Here is a 17985-nt window from a genome sequence, read left to right on the forward strand (position 1 = left end):
TTATATAGGTGTTGAGGCCACGAAGGTCTAAGATCGGCCTCTGCCCATCGTCCCTCTTGAGAACCACGAAGTATCGGGAATAAATATCGAGTCCCTGGTGATCTAGAGGCACGGGTTCTATAGCACCCTTTGACAGAAGTGTGGTGACCTCGAGGAGGAATGACGACGGGGTAGTGATGATGACTATAGGAAGAGGTGGGAGTTCTATGAATTCAATGGAATAGCCCTTGGCTAAGATGGAAAGGACCCATTGGTCCGACGTAATGGTGGCCCATGCCTCTAAATATGGATGGAGGCGGGTAGGGTCGGGAGAGGTAGACAGGCGGAAGTCAAAGGCCCTGCTTGCCCGGTTTGGGTTGTTTTGGTCTGACAATCTGCTGTCCAGAACTGTATCTCTGTCTGGCCTGGTACTGCTGCCTATTCACAGATGGCGACCAATGTGGCCTGTAACTTTCATCCGGGGATGGCTTAGCGTATTGGCGTCTGGAGCCGTAATGAGACCACGAGCAAGGACGAAAAGGCTTAGAGTGGGCAGAGACCCCCAGCGACCTTGAAGCCTTAATGCTCTTATCTATTTCCTGGAGTGTTGAATCAGTGGACGCATGGAAGAGACCTTGGCCATCGAAAGGTAAGTCCTCTATGTACGCCCTGATATCAGCAGGGAGTGTGGTGGTCCTCAGCCAGGAGTGCCTATGAAGGGCAACTGCAGATGACATTGTTTTTGAAAAGGTGTCCAGGGTATGTTTGGATGAGTTGATGATTTGTTTAGAGCGCAGCAAGCCTTCCTTTTGCAGCTTCCTGGCCTCTTGACGTTTGTCATCAGGCACTTGAGGTCAGAAAGTCGGTAAAGCGCTCCCAGAGCGAGTACTGGTAGCAGCCCATACAAGCGACATAATTAGATGTTTTAGTGCCGAGGGCTCCCACCGAGTAAAAACGATGACCAATGGAGTCTAACTTCTTGCTCTCCTTATCAGAAGGGGTAGCAAGGGTCCATTTACTCTTTGAGGCGGATGACACGACCAAGGAGTTGGGCTTGGGGGGGATATGGAGGAATTCCGCCCCCATCTCCTGGACCCGATACATGTGATCCAGATGTCTGGACGAGACTGGAGCAGAGGAAGGCTTGTCCCACGGGGCCTTAGACGCCTGTAGGAGGACGGTTGACATCGGGAGAGCTATCGAGGTGGAGGTATCGTTCTGCACGACATCAAAGACAGCGTCCGACACTGAGGGTTGGGGTTGGACGATCAACATGCCCAGGGAATGTGCCATCCTCTTGACCAAATCTCTGTATGAAGAGAGATCCTCAGAAGGCGAGATCGGCAGATTGTCCAATACTGTAGCCTTTAGTGACGGATCTTCAGGCGATTCGGGGCTTTTTGAATCATCAGTGTCAGTATCAGAGATGAATGATACGGCAGGCGATACCGGAGCTGCAGGAGTATCCAGTATTGGGGCTACTTTCAGTGGTAAAGCAGGGGTGGAACAGAGAGGAGAGGGTGGGCAACAAGGTTCCTCTGGGGCTTTGGATTGTGATGCGTAAGGCTTAGATTTACGGTGGGAAGAGCATGAACGACGTGATCCACGGTCCCAGCCCGACTGTGGCCTAGGCGTCAGCCATGGCATGGATGCCGGCATTGGGTACGATGTGAACCAGCAAGGCATCTGCCCACTACGATCCCACAGCATCGGTGGGTCAAAGTAGGTTGGAGAGTGCAGTTGCAATTCCCGTCTAGGCGAGTACGAGAGCATGGGCCTGGAATGACGGTAATCTGGGCACTCCTCAGGTCAATATCGACATTCGTGGTCTCTGGGCAATCAGGATTGATGGTGTCGAGAGCCCGGTGCCGACCAATCACTTTCCCAGGAAATCACCGACTGGGAACGATGTGCACGAGGCCAACGCGGAACCATTTCCTCAACTTCAAGTGGTGAGGCAGAAATTGGTCCGGAATCTACAGAAGCCTCCGATACGGGGGGTTCAGGTGCCGGATTGGTGAGTTCAGTAACTCAATTGTAGGCAGCTCCGGTATTGGGGTATCAACGACATCAGGTTGCGCCTGCTGGAGAGGGGGTAATGCAGAGCCCAATTGCACATTATCGCTGCTCACTTTCTGAGACCGACGCATAGTGCCAGTGAGCGAAGACTTAGGTTTCTCGTGCTTCTCCTTTTTCTTCTTTTTAGCTGGCGTAGAGGTGGATGAGGCAGGAGGGTGCAGGAGTCTCAGCCGACATATTTCCCACAGGCACAGGGGACAATGCCAATTCCCAAAGCGCTACTTGAAGTCTCGCGGCTCTGTTCTTGCAAGTTTGGTTCAAGAACTTCGCACAATGGTGGCAAGCATCTGGGCGATGAGTTTCCCCAAGGCAAATAATGCAGAGTGTGTGGCCTTCATGAGGGGCAAGTTTACTGCCACAGCCAACACACTATTTAAAACAACCCCCTCTTTTGGCCATAAAAGAGTAAAAAGGCCCAAAAGACAAGAAAAAGGTCCTTCGCTGAGGTGAGGAAATTTTTACCTCAAGAAGAGAGTGTGTGGGGGGCCCAAAAGACAAGAAAAAGGTCCTTCGCTGAGGTGAGGAAATTTTTACCTCAAGAAGAGAGTGTGTGGGGGGAGAAGGGCAGGAAGCTGCGTGAGGCAGCGGCAACCCTCAATGAAAAGTCTCTCTCTCTCTCTTTTTAAAGATAATAATAAGAAATAAAATAAACGCTGGAAGCGAAGAAAAGAAAACTAGGTTTGGAGTATCCCTCGTGAGAGGAAAAAACATTTCTTCACCGACCGGCAGAAACAAACTGTTAACAGCGCGGCGGTCAGAAGAGAACTGGCGGGATGTCCGTGCCCCTCCTCCTTGGGCATGTGCAGTGTTCCCGTGCATGCCTGGAAGAGAGGCACAAAAATCCCTTTGTGAGCTTTGCATACCACCGATTCGGATCAGCGCAGGTGCATAATCCCGTGGTTGTGATACACAGAGACCACGAAGAAGATCCTACAATTAGCTGCTGCTCCTACTAAAGTCGTGACTTTCCTAGAAATGTTAAGCTGGGTATGTTCCCTGTATTAGAGAAACATAGTCTGTTCACAAACAGCATTAGGGTGGGTGTTATGGAACAAGCCTAGTCCTGTCTGCTTGCCCCCCATGGTTCCTATTCTGTGAGAGGACTACAGCCCTTCAACAATATGCATCCCCAGGAGGCTGAGGTGAGAGCCTCCTTCCTTCATCAAAGTTTAAACAACTTACCTTGTGTTGGGAAGCCCTTCTATGAGGGCTTTTGTTACCCATTTCAGTCTATCTACACAACCCGGTGAATTGGACATCACATTTCCACATATGTTGCTGCTCACTAGTACGACTGCTGCAATAATGGCCAGTTGATTCACTTGCATCTGAAGGGTTCGTAAACGCTCTTTGTCCATCAACATAGTCTACAAAAGAAAACACAATCTCAAAACATAACTTTCTAGAGCTAGTGTCTGTTCTCACATTGCCAGAGCAAGGGAAAATATGCATATTATCCTCTTACTTCAGGATAGTCTTTTCCTGGCTCCCAATGCAGCAAGTCCATGTATGCTTGGTTTAATACAGCAGTAGGACTACAGATTGAAACTTCTCCAGCAGCCACTTCACGTGGTGGAACTGATGATCCACTGGTCTCAGAGTTGGATGAAGATGGTAGCAAATCAGAACTTGATACTTTAGCTGCTGCTGTGCGCAGCCACTCAGTTGTATGAGCCAAGTTGCCTGGAGTACAATAGTGGAGAAAGAGGTTTGACAGAAGTACTTGATAAGTATGTATGTCTGCATAAGTTGCTCCTTGTAGATCCTTCATGCTTTTACTTATATCTTCAACAGCCAAGCAGGCATTTGGAGGGAGGTGTTGGAAAAATCATTTATTGATTTGTTTGCAAAATTCGTATCTTGCTTTCTGCCCTCACAAGTGCCACCAAGTTGGCTAATAATTTAAAACACACATGATAAAACCACATTTGCCAATCAGTGGGGGAAAGTATCTGTGTATGGGTTATGCCTCCTCCTTGCGCCATATGCAATTTTGTTTTTTTGCAAAGGCTTCTACTTAACCTAAGGAGGCACTCTGCTTCCCCAGTCCATGTTCTGCCCACTGAGTGGTCGAATTTCCAGCTCTCTTGCTTCATTAAGGGATTAGCAGGACATAATGTTGAAACACCAAAAGAAATAGTCTTCAGCTTCTTGTGCCTCTCACTCTCTAGCAGAAGAGCCTGGAGCGAAAAAGCAAAAAATGCCTCAGACAAAAATGTTCTTAGGCAGCTTCTACAGTGGAGACGCTACAACAGGACAGCACAACAGCTTCATCCTTTGCACCTCCAATTCAAACGTCCGTGACGACGCTAACTGCCTCTCCTTCAGCTGCTGCTCTCCTCTCCTACCTCAAGATTTCAGGGGCAGACAGGGGTCTAAGCTCAATGGAGCCACCAATGCTTTTCCCCTCTGCTTTTCAAGGCCAGGAGGCCCAAGCAAATATCACCACAAGAGGGTGTGTCCCCCATCTCCAGCTGTGACCACGGAAAGGGAGCTCCAAAATACCAGATGTTGCACTTGCATTCAGAGGGTGGCTCTTTCCTCCCCCTCCACCCACTATTATTTATTTATATTTAATTTATTAGATTTTTACCCTGCCCTTCCAGCAGAGCCAGCTCAGGGGCTTCCCCAGATCTCTGTGCCTACATTACAAAGAAAGTGGTCAAAGATGCTAATCAGGACCTGAGAGCAAAAAGGTGATACCATAGAAAGAGGGAAAATGTCTTCTCCCTCCATCTCCCCCTCTCCTCCCAGGAGACTAACGCCATTCCTCTTGAGAAATCGGTTTCTCCCAGGACTCCAAAAACTCCAATAGAACCTGCCAGTACAGCTCTTCTTCTAGTTCCACCAGCAACAAGGCCAGTGCTCCACCCCACCATTACTCTCCAGGCCTGTTCCCTCTGGCTATTCAGAGTTATTACACTCTTATACTGATTCTATGGTTTCATACAAGGAAGAAGTGGAATGGTCAGGGGAAGACATAACCTCATCCAGCCCAGCCTCCACAAGACTGTTCCAAAGTGAGGATTTCTTGTGCCTCTTAGGGAAGGTTATCTCCTTTCTGAGATTTACAGGCCAATCCAGAAGAGAAGAGATTGGATTTACACCCTGCAAGCTGCTCCCCCCCCTTAGCTGTTTTTCAGGCTTTCTGCAAACCCTGTTTAAAGAGACTGCAGTCCCTTTTAACGGGGTTTGCAAGGCCACAAACCGGTTTGGTTTGTGGTTCAGCCACAGATCAAACTGCATTTTCCTGGTTTGTGCCAATCCCTCATCTCCACCTACCAGTGCCCCCCACAGACGGCAAGTCTGGAAAGAAGCCCTTTTTTTCCTGACACCATAATAGGAGGTTGACGCCAGGTCTTTGCAACAACTTGGCTTTGCACCATCCAGCACAAGTGGGCCCACCAGATTATCAACCAGGGATATACCATAGACCTTTACCACACTTTAGGGACAGATTCCTGGCATCCCCAAGGCCCAACAAGCCCCAACAACATCAACCTATGCTCCAAGCCATTGCTCACCTGCCAGAGATTCAAGCAATAGAACCAGTTCCAGAGAGTGAAAGATTTTCCAGAACCTACTCTACCTTGTCATGCCCAAGAAAAGCAGCAATTGGACAATTCTGGACCTAAAGCACCTCAACAACTCATAAGAGAGAATTATGCATGGAAATCATCCAATCCATAGTAGAAGGTTTCCTTCCAATGGTAGTTCCAAGTCTCCCATCTGACAATGGGCATTCCCTTCCCAGAACTACCCAGAGTGGAAATCATCATAGATGCCAGTCTTCTCAGCCAGAGAGTACATTGCCAACACTTAGTTGCCCAAGGAAAGTGGAGCAACTCAGAGAAAGCACATAGCAATTTGGCTCGCACTTCTCTTCTTCCAACATGCAATAGAGCACTCTCATGTTCTAGTTATCACCAACAACATTGACAGCAAAGGTGCACATCAGCTGTCAGGGAGGCACAAGGTCTTGATCCCTCCAGAAGGAAGTAACCCATCTATTTCAGTGGGCAGAGGCCCACCTAGCCCTCCCTCCAAGCACCCTTCAGGGCATTTACAATCTAAAGGCAGACTGGCTTAGTTGACAGGACCTGGACCCAGGGGCCAAGGTTCCAGTCCAGATTTCTGTCCAAAGGGGCAGATGCACTCTCAGCCCATTGGCCAAAGGGTGCCTTTCCTCCAGTCCCAATCATAGCCAGAATTTTTAGCAGCGTATGGAAAGAGGCAGCAGACAGAGTAATCCCCATTGCACCCCAGTGGCAAAGGAGTCCTTGTTTCTCTGACCTGGTAACAATGGCACAACATCCATTTCAGCGGCCCACAATAATTTTGTGCAGCCCACACACACACGTTCCATCCCTATCCAGATTGGCTCTGCCTCTCTATGTGGAAACTGAAAGGAGGGTATTAGAGTGCCATGGCTACCCAGAAAAAGTCATCAAAGTGATCCTGGTATCCAGAAGACCCTTGAATCAAAGAATATATGAGATCACTTGAAAAGTTTTTCATAGCTGGTACCACAGAAAGAAAACCACAGCTACTGATGCAGGGGTTCCAGAGGTTATTCACTTCCTCCAAGACAGACCAGAACAGGGTCTCAGCCCTAACACTCTCAGTGGTTCTCCATCATATTGCTGGACAAACCTTTCCCCAGACACAGACACAGAAAACATTTCCTAAGAGGAGAAACAATATTCAGTCCTCCCATTCAACTTCATTTTCCTACATGGGACTTCCACAAGGTGCTGAGGTTTCTACATAAGCCTCCATTTGAATCTCTGAGGTCGATTCTAACAGACCTTTTGTGCCCTGCACCTGGGGTGGTCTTTCCCAAGACAGAGACACCCCAAAACAACCTCTGAATCTCCTAAAGCAGTGCCCTCATCATGAAGCCAGGCTTAGCTTAAACAGTCGCTTTTGCTGGGAGACTGAGAATCTCATCTTGCCTTAATCTCATCTTGCCTTAATAACATCTCATCTTGCCTTAATAACACAGGTAATTGGGGGGTAAAATGGATATAAACAGCGATTCCAACTTCCTAAAGCTGTGTGTGCGGTGGAGGAAGGTCTTCAGAGCCTGTTGCACATCCAATGAGTGCCATTGTCTTTCCTTTGGTTGAGACGGATTTGGGCAAAAGGAAGGAAGACATATCTCCTGAGATCTGTGGAATCGAGACTTCACTTTAGGCTGAAAGGTAGGATCTGTGGACACCACTACCTTGTCCTATGGAACACACAAAGTCTAGGGTTGGCAGAAAGAGCTCCTAGCTCTGACACCCTACGAGCTGAAGTTACACCCACTAAGAACAATGTTTCCATCCGTAGCCACTTCAAGAGAACCTCCCTGATAGGTTGAAAGGGATGCTTGGTCAAGGCATTGATGATCACATTTAGTCACCACGTCGGGAACCTGTGGGATGTCAGTGAGCCCTGAAGGGACGTTCCCTTAAGAAAGCGATGGATATGAGAAGCTTTTCCCGCTCAATCGCCCGGTGGTCAAGTGAAGCCAACCTGGATCTGGGTGCCAGATTGGACCCTGTGTCAGCATGTCCAGTGTCACTAGTAGATGGAAGGGTGGTTGTAGTGTGGGACACTAGAGCTCTGAGAACCACAGCCTCTGTTGCCAGTACAGGGCCACAAACTATTACGTCCGCCCTCTGTTCTTGTATCTTCCTCAAAAGTCTTGGTAAAACAGGAGTCGGTGGGTATGCAACTAGGAGACCGGAGGGCCACTGAGACATCAGTGCATCCTTCGCCTCTGCGTTGTGGAGATAAGAGTCTGGTGAGGAACCTTCTCACCTTGAATTTGAGTGGGGATGCGAACAGGTCCACGATCAGGAGACCGAATCTACTTACAATCATCTGTAGCAGATCTTGTTCCAGGGACCATTCTCCTTCTTGCAATGGCAACAGCTGAGCCAATCCACCTGGGTATTTAGGGCTCCTTTTATGTGCTCTGCTCTGATGGGGGCGATGTTGAGTTCCACCCATAGGAACAACTGTGATGCTTCTCAGTGCAGACGTGAGGATCTGGAACTCCCCCTGGCTGTTTATGTAGGACTTGGCAGCCATATTGTCCGTTCTGATTAGCAGGGCTATTTTTCGGCAGGAACGCACAGGAACGAAGTTCCAGCTGGTTCCTGAGTTGGCCACACCCAGCAGGAACTCATTAGCATAATAGGCCACACCTAACAGCAGAAACTCATTAGGATTGGCTACATTAGAGGTGTGTGGCCTAACATGCAAAGGAGTTCCTGCTACAAAAAGAGCCCTGGACAACAAACAAGGTAAACAGAATAAGGAGCAAAAGGTAGGTGTGACTGGATGACCACACTTCTGGTAACATGGGGGTGTGGCCTAATATGCTAATGAGCTGTGCTGTGCATTTCTGCTGTTGGGTGTGACCTGCTGATTAGTATGTTCTGTTCAGACACTCGTGAATGGAAGTGGAGGAGAGCCAACCAAATGGCCCTCAGTTCTAAGAGATTTATGGGCAATCTCTTCTCTCCGGACCGTAGGCTCTGAGTTAGAGTGTTGAGAAGAACAGCACCCCAGCCCTGGAGGCTGGCGTCCGTAATAATCCGCTTGCTGTCCTCTGAGCAGTACATTTGATCCCTTAGGAGGTGCTGTGTTTTGGTCCACCAGGAACGGAAGGTTTCTTTCACTTACCGTGAATCTTCCTTTCTCTGTGGTTCTGGAGTGGTACATTCCGAACTACTGGGATAAGCTCCTCCTCCTTCCTCAGGGTCGGTTCCAATCTTTGACTCAGGCGGGGAGGGGCTTATCCCCTTGTAGGCATCCAGTTCTCTTGCCGGCCCTGCTTTCAGCGGAGGCGAGGAGACGCTACGGTGGGGAGAACTCGGTCTCTACCTAACCGGCATTGGGCAGGCGTCAGAGAAAGTGGGACACGGAGCGGTCGAGCGCTGACTCCCAATATCCCACGTGGAACAAGGTAAGCTGGCGCCAGATTTGGTCCTAACCCTCTCGCAACGGCAGGAGGCAAGAGACTGAGTGTTTTGGTCCACCAGGAAAGACCGAGTTATATCTTGAAAGAGATCCTGACCTGTAGATCTTCTTGTCTCATGATTCTGTACTAGTAGGGTTGCAGAAGCTGTTGAAGAGGTCTCGCATGCCAGCAAGTCCAAGGAACAGTGTGTATGTAAGACGAACAGACCCATCAGCTTGGCAAGGGTAATCAGCGAAGACTGTTTGCTCTTGATGATTTGGCGGCATAACGACCGGATTTTCTCCGCCTTGGCACTGGGGAGACACATGCGATTTTGAGAAGTGTCCAAGATCACCCCTAAGTGTTCTATTGATTGAGATGGGGTCAGAGGAATCTCCTGAAGGTTCACCAGAAAGCCGAGATTCTGTAGACATTGGATAGTGTCTGATGTGTCCTGTATAGACTTGTGTTGAGAGCTGAAGATAGGGACATGTAGGTATACACCTGTCAAGTCTATTGATGTCAGGAACTCCCCTGGTTGTAGGGCCTCTGTGATGGAGTGAAGGGTAACCTCACAAATTTGTTTAGGAACTTCAAGTCCAAGATGGCCCTCCAACTTCTGTTTCTTTTGGAATGGTAAAAAAGATAAAGTAAATACCTTGATCTCTCTCGGGAAGGGGAACCTTCTATGGCCAGGACGCTGGATAGATGATGAATAGCATCCAGAGTTCTTTGTAGTTTGACGGAGCCCTTTATTATTGGTTAGGGGACGAAGCGGTTAGGGAGTCTGCTTAGGAATTTGATGGAGTAGCCTTTGGAAGTGACTTCCCGAGACCAGATGTCTGCATTGTACTTGACCCTTTCCTGGTGAAATAGCAATAGGTGTCCCCCCCCACTGGCGCCGAGATATAGACATGTCTTGGGAGCTTTGTTGTCTCTTCCTGATTTGTCATCCCTAGGGGAGAAAGGTCTGCCTGGACTGTTGTGAAGGGATTTCTCCTGAAGTTTTGTCTGGATGTTCCCCATCAAGGTTGTCTAATATCTCGATTGAACATGTTAAAGGGTCTTTGGCTGCGAAAGGAGAAACTGCCTGTGCCTCTTCTGTCTGGTCTACCCAGCAACTTTGGCATTGCCTTCTTCTTATCCTTCATTTCGATGGGGATCTTGACTAAGGAGTCTCCAAACAGGCAGTAGCCCTGAAAGGGGTACGCAGTGACAATGGCTTTGGCATGTAGATCGGCCTGCCACACCCAGAGCCAAAAGGCTGCTCTGGCAGCTACAGTTGAAGTCATCACCCTAGAAGAAAAGATCATGGCATCCAATGTGGAGTCAACCTGGAAGGAAGAGGCCTGCAGTAGCCTGTTTGCTCCCTCTGCCAAGCATCTGTTGGCAATCAGCTGGACAAGCTTCTTGGACCAGGCTATGGATGCTCTTGCTACCACGGTGGCGGTGGCTGAAGCTCTGATCGTCATAGCTGTGGCCTCGTGGCCTTGCGCAGTGCAAATTCTGCTTTTCTATCTAGTCTATCTCTTACCATTCCCTCTCCATCTTCAGAGAGGAGGCCAGACGTTTAGGGTGCTGTTATCGGTGTATCCACTAGGGGGACCTGTAAGAACTTAGGAGTAAAATTAGGCAAGACATACAGTTTCTTAATATTAGAAGGGTAATGCTTAGCTATAGCATTCCTTAACCAACTGTTTTTCTAAGAATTCAGGGAAAGGGAAAAATTTCTCCATCCCGGGGGTCCTGGGGAAAGTCTTTGCTCCCTCAGGGACTAGACCCATCTGCAGGATCATGGCTGGAGGAGTCTTCTGCCTTAGGTTTGGGATGGAGCTCCAAGGCAAAAAAGGTATTTTTAAGTTAATATTGGTAGTCGTCAGGTTTGAAAAATCTCATAGTGGGCTCTCGAACCTCCATCTCCTCTCCTTCCTCCTCCTGTGATAGAAACCCCCTTTTTCCCCATCCCCCATTCGTTGTCCTCAATCTGTGAAAGATCCCACACAGAACAGTCCCTCATACAAGAGAAATTATCTTTTCTAGCTGCCTTGGTCGGCCAGTGAGGCCTTTCCTCCTCAGGGTAAGGTCTGTCCAGTTCTCCCTGGGGGTAGAGGGCTATGAGAGGGAAAGTGGCTACCATCCCCTACTGGGGAATCCCTATGAAAGTTAGAAATTTTTTCCCTCATGGTTTGCCTGAAGGTTTGCATCATTTCTGGCATTAAAATCGTGTCCGCGCCCCTTTTGGGGTTACTCACGAGTAGACCCATAGGTGATGCTCCATCGTCAGAAGGCGTCGCCATAGTGCCCTGGGCATTGGGAATGTCTGGGACGCCGTCATTAGGTATAAAATTGGCTTATGGTAGCAGCGACAGCCACCCTGCAGCCCTCCCCTGTTTCCTGAGAGGGTTTCCGCTTTGCTGCCTAATCCAAGATGGTACCCGCAGCATGCTCCACGGGCGGAGAATGGTGCTGCTTTTTGGTACGCTTCCCTTGTGTCGCGGCAAGGCCTGCCATGGTGGCGGAGGTAGAGGCTGCAGCTTTAATTTTGCCCATATTGGGTTGTGCTAGCGGCAGAGCGTCTTCCCTCTCATTTTCTACAAGGAATCTGTCTACCTGTCTGACATGCTCCAGGCCAGAGCGACTGGCGGAGGTTCAGGCAAAGAAAGAAAAAAGGTGGGAGGCAGAAGAAAACAAGCGAGGGAGGAGGCGGCAGAGAAGGAGGGACAGTTACAGAGTTAAGGGTAAAATTCAGAAAGCCAGTAGAATCAGACAATAGTCAAAAAAGGCACGAGTGCCAACTTCATGCTGGTCTCACTACGGAGGCAGGAACAAAACTGAATTTATCCCACTGAGAGGACAGGAAGTGAAGTTTGGTTCCTGCCTCCCTAAGGATAGGGTAGGAAACACCCATCAAGATGTCCTCCTCTCAGAGGGAGAATGGTCCCCATTCAGGTTAATTCTGGCACACATTAAGAAACATCACCTCCATTGTCTGGCACCTGGGAAACGCCAGACCACGCTATTGTTCCACAACAGGAATCCCATCAACCCATTGTGAAACTAGCCTCCACACTTCAGCATACACTCAGGATACATTTTGGGTATAAATATACCCAGTCTTGGACATGCACAGTGTGATATCTGGGTGTGCACAAAGCTATTACCTCTGATCATAACTCAGGTCTTTCATGGTTTCACTGGTTGGGTCCATGCATCTTCTCTCTCCAACCTCTGGACCTCATCACCTCTACAGGATAGGTATAGTATCACCCTGATCTCCCCCATCCTTTCTATTTGTCTGCTAACTCCTTTTTATATCTTCTTGTATGCTTGCAAATCTTGATTGGATTGATTGGATAAATATTCAAATTATTGTTTTTCCTTAACAAAACCCATTTCTTTTTACAATTTAGGCTATTTACTCAACCAAGGGTCTTAAAGGGACTATCTCCATAAACATTGATAGCAGATTCTCTCTGTACCCCACGCTAGCTCTGCCTTTGATGATAATTACCACAATCATACCAAAGGCAAGAATATTATTTCATAAAGCTGATAGGAGTAACAGGTTTTGCTAAGAATCCTGTCCTTCAAGCTAGCCCTTCTCATAGCAATTAAATCAGCTAGGAGAATCTCAGAACTTGCTGCCCTTTCTATCAAAGATCTCTGTTCCTTTCAAGAGGATTGGGTGATCCTGCACACTGACCCTTCATTCCAAAATTCTAGCTTTCATGGGGATCAGGAAATTCGGCTTCCCTCTTTCTGCCCACATTCTAGCCATCCTAAGGAACCTGACTGGCTCAAGTTAGACTTTTGGAGGGCTCTCTGAATCTACATTAGAGACATAAGCCTTTAGATCTTCAAATGCTCTCTTCATTTTCTCACCCAATTCCATGTGAAAGAAGGCATAATCTACCATAACAGGTGAATTAAGGCATGCATCTATTTATGATGTACAGCATCTTCTGATGCCTGCCAAAGTGACAGCCCTTTTTACATGACCAGCTGCTATTTCTGCAGCCCTTTCCACCAATGCATCTATTGCAGAACCCTGTAGGGTAGCAGCTTGGGCACTGGCCTCTACCTTTGTGAGGCATTATAAAATTGACACTTTGGCCTCAGCAGAGGCAGCATTTGGCAAACAAATGATCCAAAGGATGGTTTCTCAGTAATTCCTCTCCTCTATCCTATACCCACCAGGGAGAGGGGAGCTTTTCGAGATCCCACACAAGGATAACTTCCCCCACTGACTGGAGAATGAAACACTGGGCTTACTTTAAAGGTTTCTTCTCATCACTGGATGGGAAGGTATTCTTTGCCACCCTAGTTGGCTGGGAAGATATCAAAGAGGAACTACCCATTGAGGCAGGGAGTCTGCATACAACCATTGTTTGTTATTTTTTCCAATATGATAGTATCTCCAGTTGCAGGTCTCCAAGGTAGAACAGACTGATATGCTGATAAGGTTATGCTGAGGTGGAGCTGTGTCCTCTGAAGTTTGGCAAGACATGAACTGGGGAGGTGGGGTGCCTCCTTGGGCTAAGTGGAAGCTTTTGCCAAAAATTTGCATATGCCCTGCCCACAGAGCAAGGAGGAGGCACAACACACACACAAGGTCACCTTCTCATCTACTTATGAGAAGAAATCTTCACAATAAGCCCAGTAGTATAGCTAGGAGATCTGAAGATTGTCTGGCAGCCTGAAACTCTAGCTCTTTTTGTGGTGAGCTAGGTTTATTTTGGGGGCTGAGAGAACTGTGACTGACCCAAGGTCACCCAGCTGGCTTCAAGTGGAGGAGTGGGAAATCGAACCCAGTTCTCCAGATTTTATTAAGTCCAGAGTTTCTTTTAAAGCATTAAGATCAACCCCCCTCAAACATACATCTTTAAAACAAATTAAAAACAGTTAAAATCCATACAAAGATATAAAAACAGCAATTAAAACATTGGTCAGGAAGGGAGGGCTCACTGAGGGAATGCCAAGCAAGACAAAAAAGTCATCACCTGTTGGCAGAAGGGAACAGACGAATCTCCTTTGGAAGAAGGTTCCAGAGCTTTGGTGCCATGACCAAGAAGGCCCTCTCCCAGTTTGCCACCTGCCTAACTTCAAAAGATGAGGCCACCCAAAACAGGGCCTCTGAAGAGGACCATAGTGATTGGGCAGGTATGTTGGTTCCAAACAATATAGTGCTTTAAAGATCAAGACCAGCAATACAGAGCTTTGAAGGTCAAGACCAGCACTTTGTATTGTGCTCAAAAGCAAATTGGGAGCCAGTGTAGGCCAAGACTGGAGTGATATGGTCCCTACGACACCCTTCAATCAACATCCTGGTTACAGCATTCTGTACCAACTGATGTATCTGAACACTTCTCAAGGGCAGCTCCATGTAGCTGTTTCCAGGGCATGCAAACATAGTGGTCAGATCTTTTCTGCCCGGGAAAGCCTGCAGCTGGCTAACTAGTTGAAGCTGCACTCCTGGTCACAACTGCCACCTACATATCTAAGAGTAGGCCTGGGTCCAAAACACCCCCAGACAACACACCTGTTCCTTCAAGGGGAGCGCAACCCTATCCAGAATGGGCAACACCATAAATCCTGGGTTCAGACCTTCCACCCACCAGTAGCACTTCCAACTTGTCAGGGTTAACCTTCAGTTTATTATCCCACATCCACTCCAAAACCGCCTCCATGCTTTATGCCAGAAGATAAGTGAAGAGAGCTTCAGCTCACTGGGATCTTCAGTAACTCAGCATTAAAACTGCATTGAATCTGTGCAACTTATAGAGATTATTAGAAGACAAGTCACTAACACTGACACTTTTTCTTTTGGTAGTTCCGCTGTCTTGATTTTTCCATTGGATTGCCTTAACTAAAAGCTGTCCCTCTCTTTTTTTTTACCAGCTTCCCCCCCCCTAAAGTTTTGGAGTTAACTATGATTAACATTGTATCTTCCCTGACATCTTCACTAACGACAGTTAGCACAAAACCAGTTTCCGATTATAATTTCAAACCGTGTTTTTGCTCTAGCTTAATGAAAATGGCAGCACGGTCCCGTTAATTATCTCCATAACTGAAAAGTGGGGAAGAGGAGGTATGAGGACAGGAGGGATGCTGTCAGTCTGCTATGTATGCAATGAGCCACAGTGTGGGGAATCAGACAACTGTGAACAACTAATCTTGTATTAGTAATAGCAGTACCGGCAGAGAAGAGTCCTAATTCCCAGAAGCTATTCAATTATAAACTGGCTTATTTGGAATTCACTGTTTCCTTTGTGCATTCATGTTTTTTTTAGCATAAAGTGCACAGGGAGGACTTGATTCTGGCCCCCTCAACAGAAAGGATCTAGCAGCAGTCACCTTCAATAAATGCACTTGGTAGTTTGTTCATGAGCTCCTGGAATTTTTTCCTCTCATACTGGACAGAGTGCTGTTGGAGATAAGGTCGGAGGGCTTGAATGGTAAAATTTACCATGTCCAATTTCATTAGGTCCAGAATCCGAAAAATCTCTCTGTCACAGAAAACAGAAATTGGAGACACGTATCTTCAACTAAATCATCATTTCTAGCACTAAAGATTAATTGAACAATTAAATTAGTCACTTTTAAATAAATCTGGAAGATCATCATGTACTACCATACTACACAGGTTTAATTCCATTATCTACCCAACAGTATCTCCCTAATGTAGAAAGTCTCACTAAAGAGATTCTAGGTGACTTTGTCCCTGATACATCAAAGGAACAATGGAAGATTTTGTTCACTTACTGTGAAGCTTCCTTTCTCAGTGGTTTAGGAGTGGGACAGTCCGTACAGTTGGGGATAAGCTCCTCCTCCAACTGCAGGGTCGGCTCCAAGCTTAGATCCGTGTGGGGAGGGGCTTATCCCCTGAAGGCTTCCCAGGTCATGCTCAAGCTCGCTGTACCCCATCTGGACACCACTAGAAGACCATCTCTCCAAACCAGATAAACTATCACATAAACTATCACAGAACCATTAACACACACTCAAGAGAACCTGGCTAGGGAATAACCAAGTGTTGGACCGAGGAACTGAGGGCAAGTAAAACCCCTTTCCCCGAATAATTTTCATTAAAGTATCCAGCTAACATTTCAACTTTGCAACATCCCATGCCAAACGGCGAAGCAAACCCACCTCAAGGAAGCTTCATGGTAAGTGAACAAAATCTTCCATTCTCCAGTGGTTCAGATCATGGGACAGTCTGTACAGTTGGGACGTAGAAAAGCAGTCTGCCCCAATGGAGGGGTTAAGCTTCTCTGTCTACAGGGTGTGTTGCAAGACTCTACGGGCCGAAGAACGCCTCTGCTGATGCCAATTTTTCCACTCTATAGTGCCTGGTGAATGAATGGACAGAATTCCATGTGGCTGCTCTACAAATTGCCTCCAGAGAAGGAAACGAACAATATGCCACCAACGTTTCAGCCCCCCTTAAGGAGTGAGCCACAATCCCATCCAGTAGTTCCAAACCCTTGGCTCTGTACGCCAGAATGATGCACCCCTTAACCCATCTACTTAAGGTAGAGGTAGAAACCTGTTCACCCATAGAAGACTTCCTGAAAGACATGAAAAGCGTTTCAGATTTCCTGAACATCTTAGTCCTATCAATATAGAAGCTAAAAGCCCTCCTCACGTCCAGGCAATGCCATTCCCTCTCTTTATCATGAGTGGGATTTGGGCAGAAATCGGGGAGAATCACTTCCTCAGACCTATAAAACACCAAATTTACCTTCAGCATAAAGGCGGGATCTAAACAAAGAACCGCCTTGTCTTTGTGGAATATACAAAGATCCCTATTGACAGACAGAGCCCTAAGCTCAGACACCCTATGCACAGAAGTGATGCCCACCAAAAACAAAGTCTTGAAGGTCAATTTCTTAAGTGGACATGAGGCCATAGGTTCAAAGGGGGCCTTACATAGTGACCTCAGCACTGTATTCAAGTTCCATGTAGGAAATCTGTGTACCTGTGGAGGATTAAGAAAAGGAGGCACCTCTCAAGAATCTTTTGACGTGAGGATGGAGAAGAAGTGACCTCTCATGCCTAACTCCCTGAACAGCAGAAATGGCTGAAGCCTGTCTCCTCAACGTGCTAGTGCTGAGACTTTTGTCTAAACCATCCTGCAAGAAATGCAGAATGGCCTTAACTGAGGCCTTAAGGGGATCTAACTTATTCTCAATACACCAGGAGTGGAAGACTTGCCAGGTGGCACTGTAGACTCTATTAGTGGATTTCTTTCTGATAACCTTGTCAGAATATCCGCTAGCACTTCCCGCACAACCTCCACACTGTGAGCCTGAACAATTCCCGCTAGCACTTCCTGCTCAACCTCCACGCTGTGTGCCTGAACAATTCCGGTTGCAAGTGTCGTGTCATGCCTTGCACTAACAAGTCCTCCTGAGAGGGGAAGCTGCCAGTGTTCTCTTATCGATAACTTTTTTAGATCTTGAAACCACGCTCTTCGTGGCCAAAAGGGAGCTACCAGCATCACTTCTGCCTGTTGCTGGCGTATTTTCTGAATCACCATGTGTAACATCTGTTTTGGTAGAAATGCATATAGAAGACCTTGTGGCCATTCGCTAGTCAGAGCATCTGTTCCTCTGGCTTGGTCGTTTCTCGTTCTGGAGAAAAATTCCAGACCTTGACAGTTTGACTCCGTCGCAAACAAATCCATCGTCACCCTTCCAAATCTGTCGCAGATTTGAAGAAAAACTTGCTTGTTCAGCTCCCACTCTGACTGGTCTAATCATCTCCGACTTAACCAGTCCACCAGCACGTTCTTTCCCTGCCATGTGGGTCACTTTCAAGGACAATAGGTGATTTTCCACCCAGGTCATTAACTCGGCCGCTTCATTGAGCAAGGCCCGCACCCTGGTTCCTCCTTGACAGTTCACGTAGGCCTTTGCCGTCATATTGTCCGTCTTGACAAGCACATGTTGACCCGACAACTGTCTGCTGAA

General features: G+C 47.5%; 1 protein-coding gene across 1 annotated transcript in view; it reads right to left on the minus strand.

Moving 5' to 3' along the window:
• TCP11 (t-complex 11, testis-specific) overlaps window positions 1-17985 on the minus strand; it is a 53485-nt gene that overhangs the window by 5177 nt on the left and 30323 nt on the right. The window contains exons 4-6 of the mRNA XM_015423955.1: window positions 15383-15519; window positions 3524-3741; window positions 3241-3425 (exon numbers count right to left, since the gene is read on the minus strand). Of these exons, the coding sequence (XP_015279441.1) occupies window positions 3241-3425; window positions 3524-3741; window positions 15383-15519 (540 nt within the window). The remainder of the gene's footprint in view (window positions 1-3240; window positions 3426-3523; window positions 3742-15382; window positions 15520-17985) is intronic.

Source organism: Gekko japonicus, unplaced genomic scaffold (genome assembly GCF_001447785.1).
Source record: "Gekko japonicus isolate JY-2015 unplaced genomic scaffold, Gekko_japonicus_V1.1 scaffold370, whole genome shotgun sequence".
Classification (NCBI taxonomy): Eukaryota; Metazoa; Chordata; class Lepidosauria; order Squamata; family Gekkonidae; genus Gekko; species Gekko japonicus.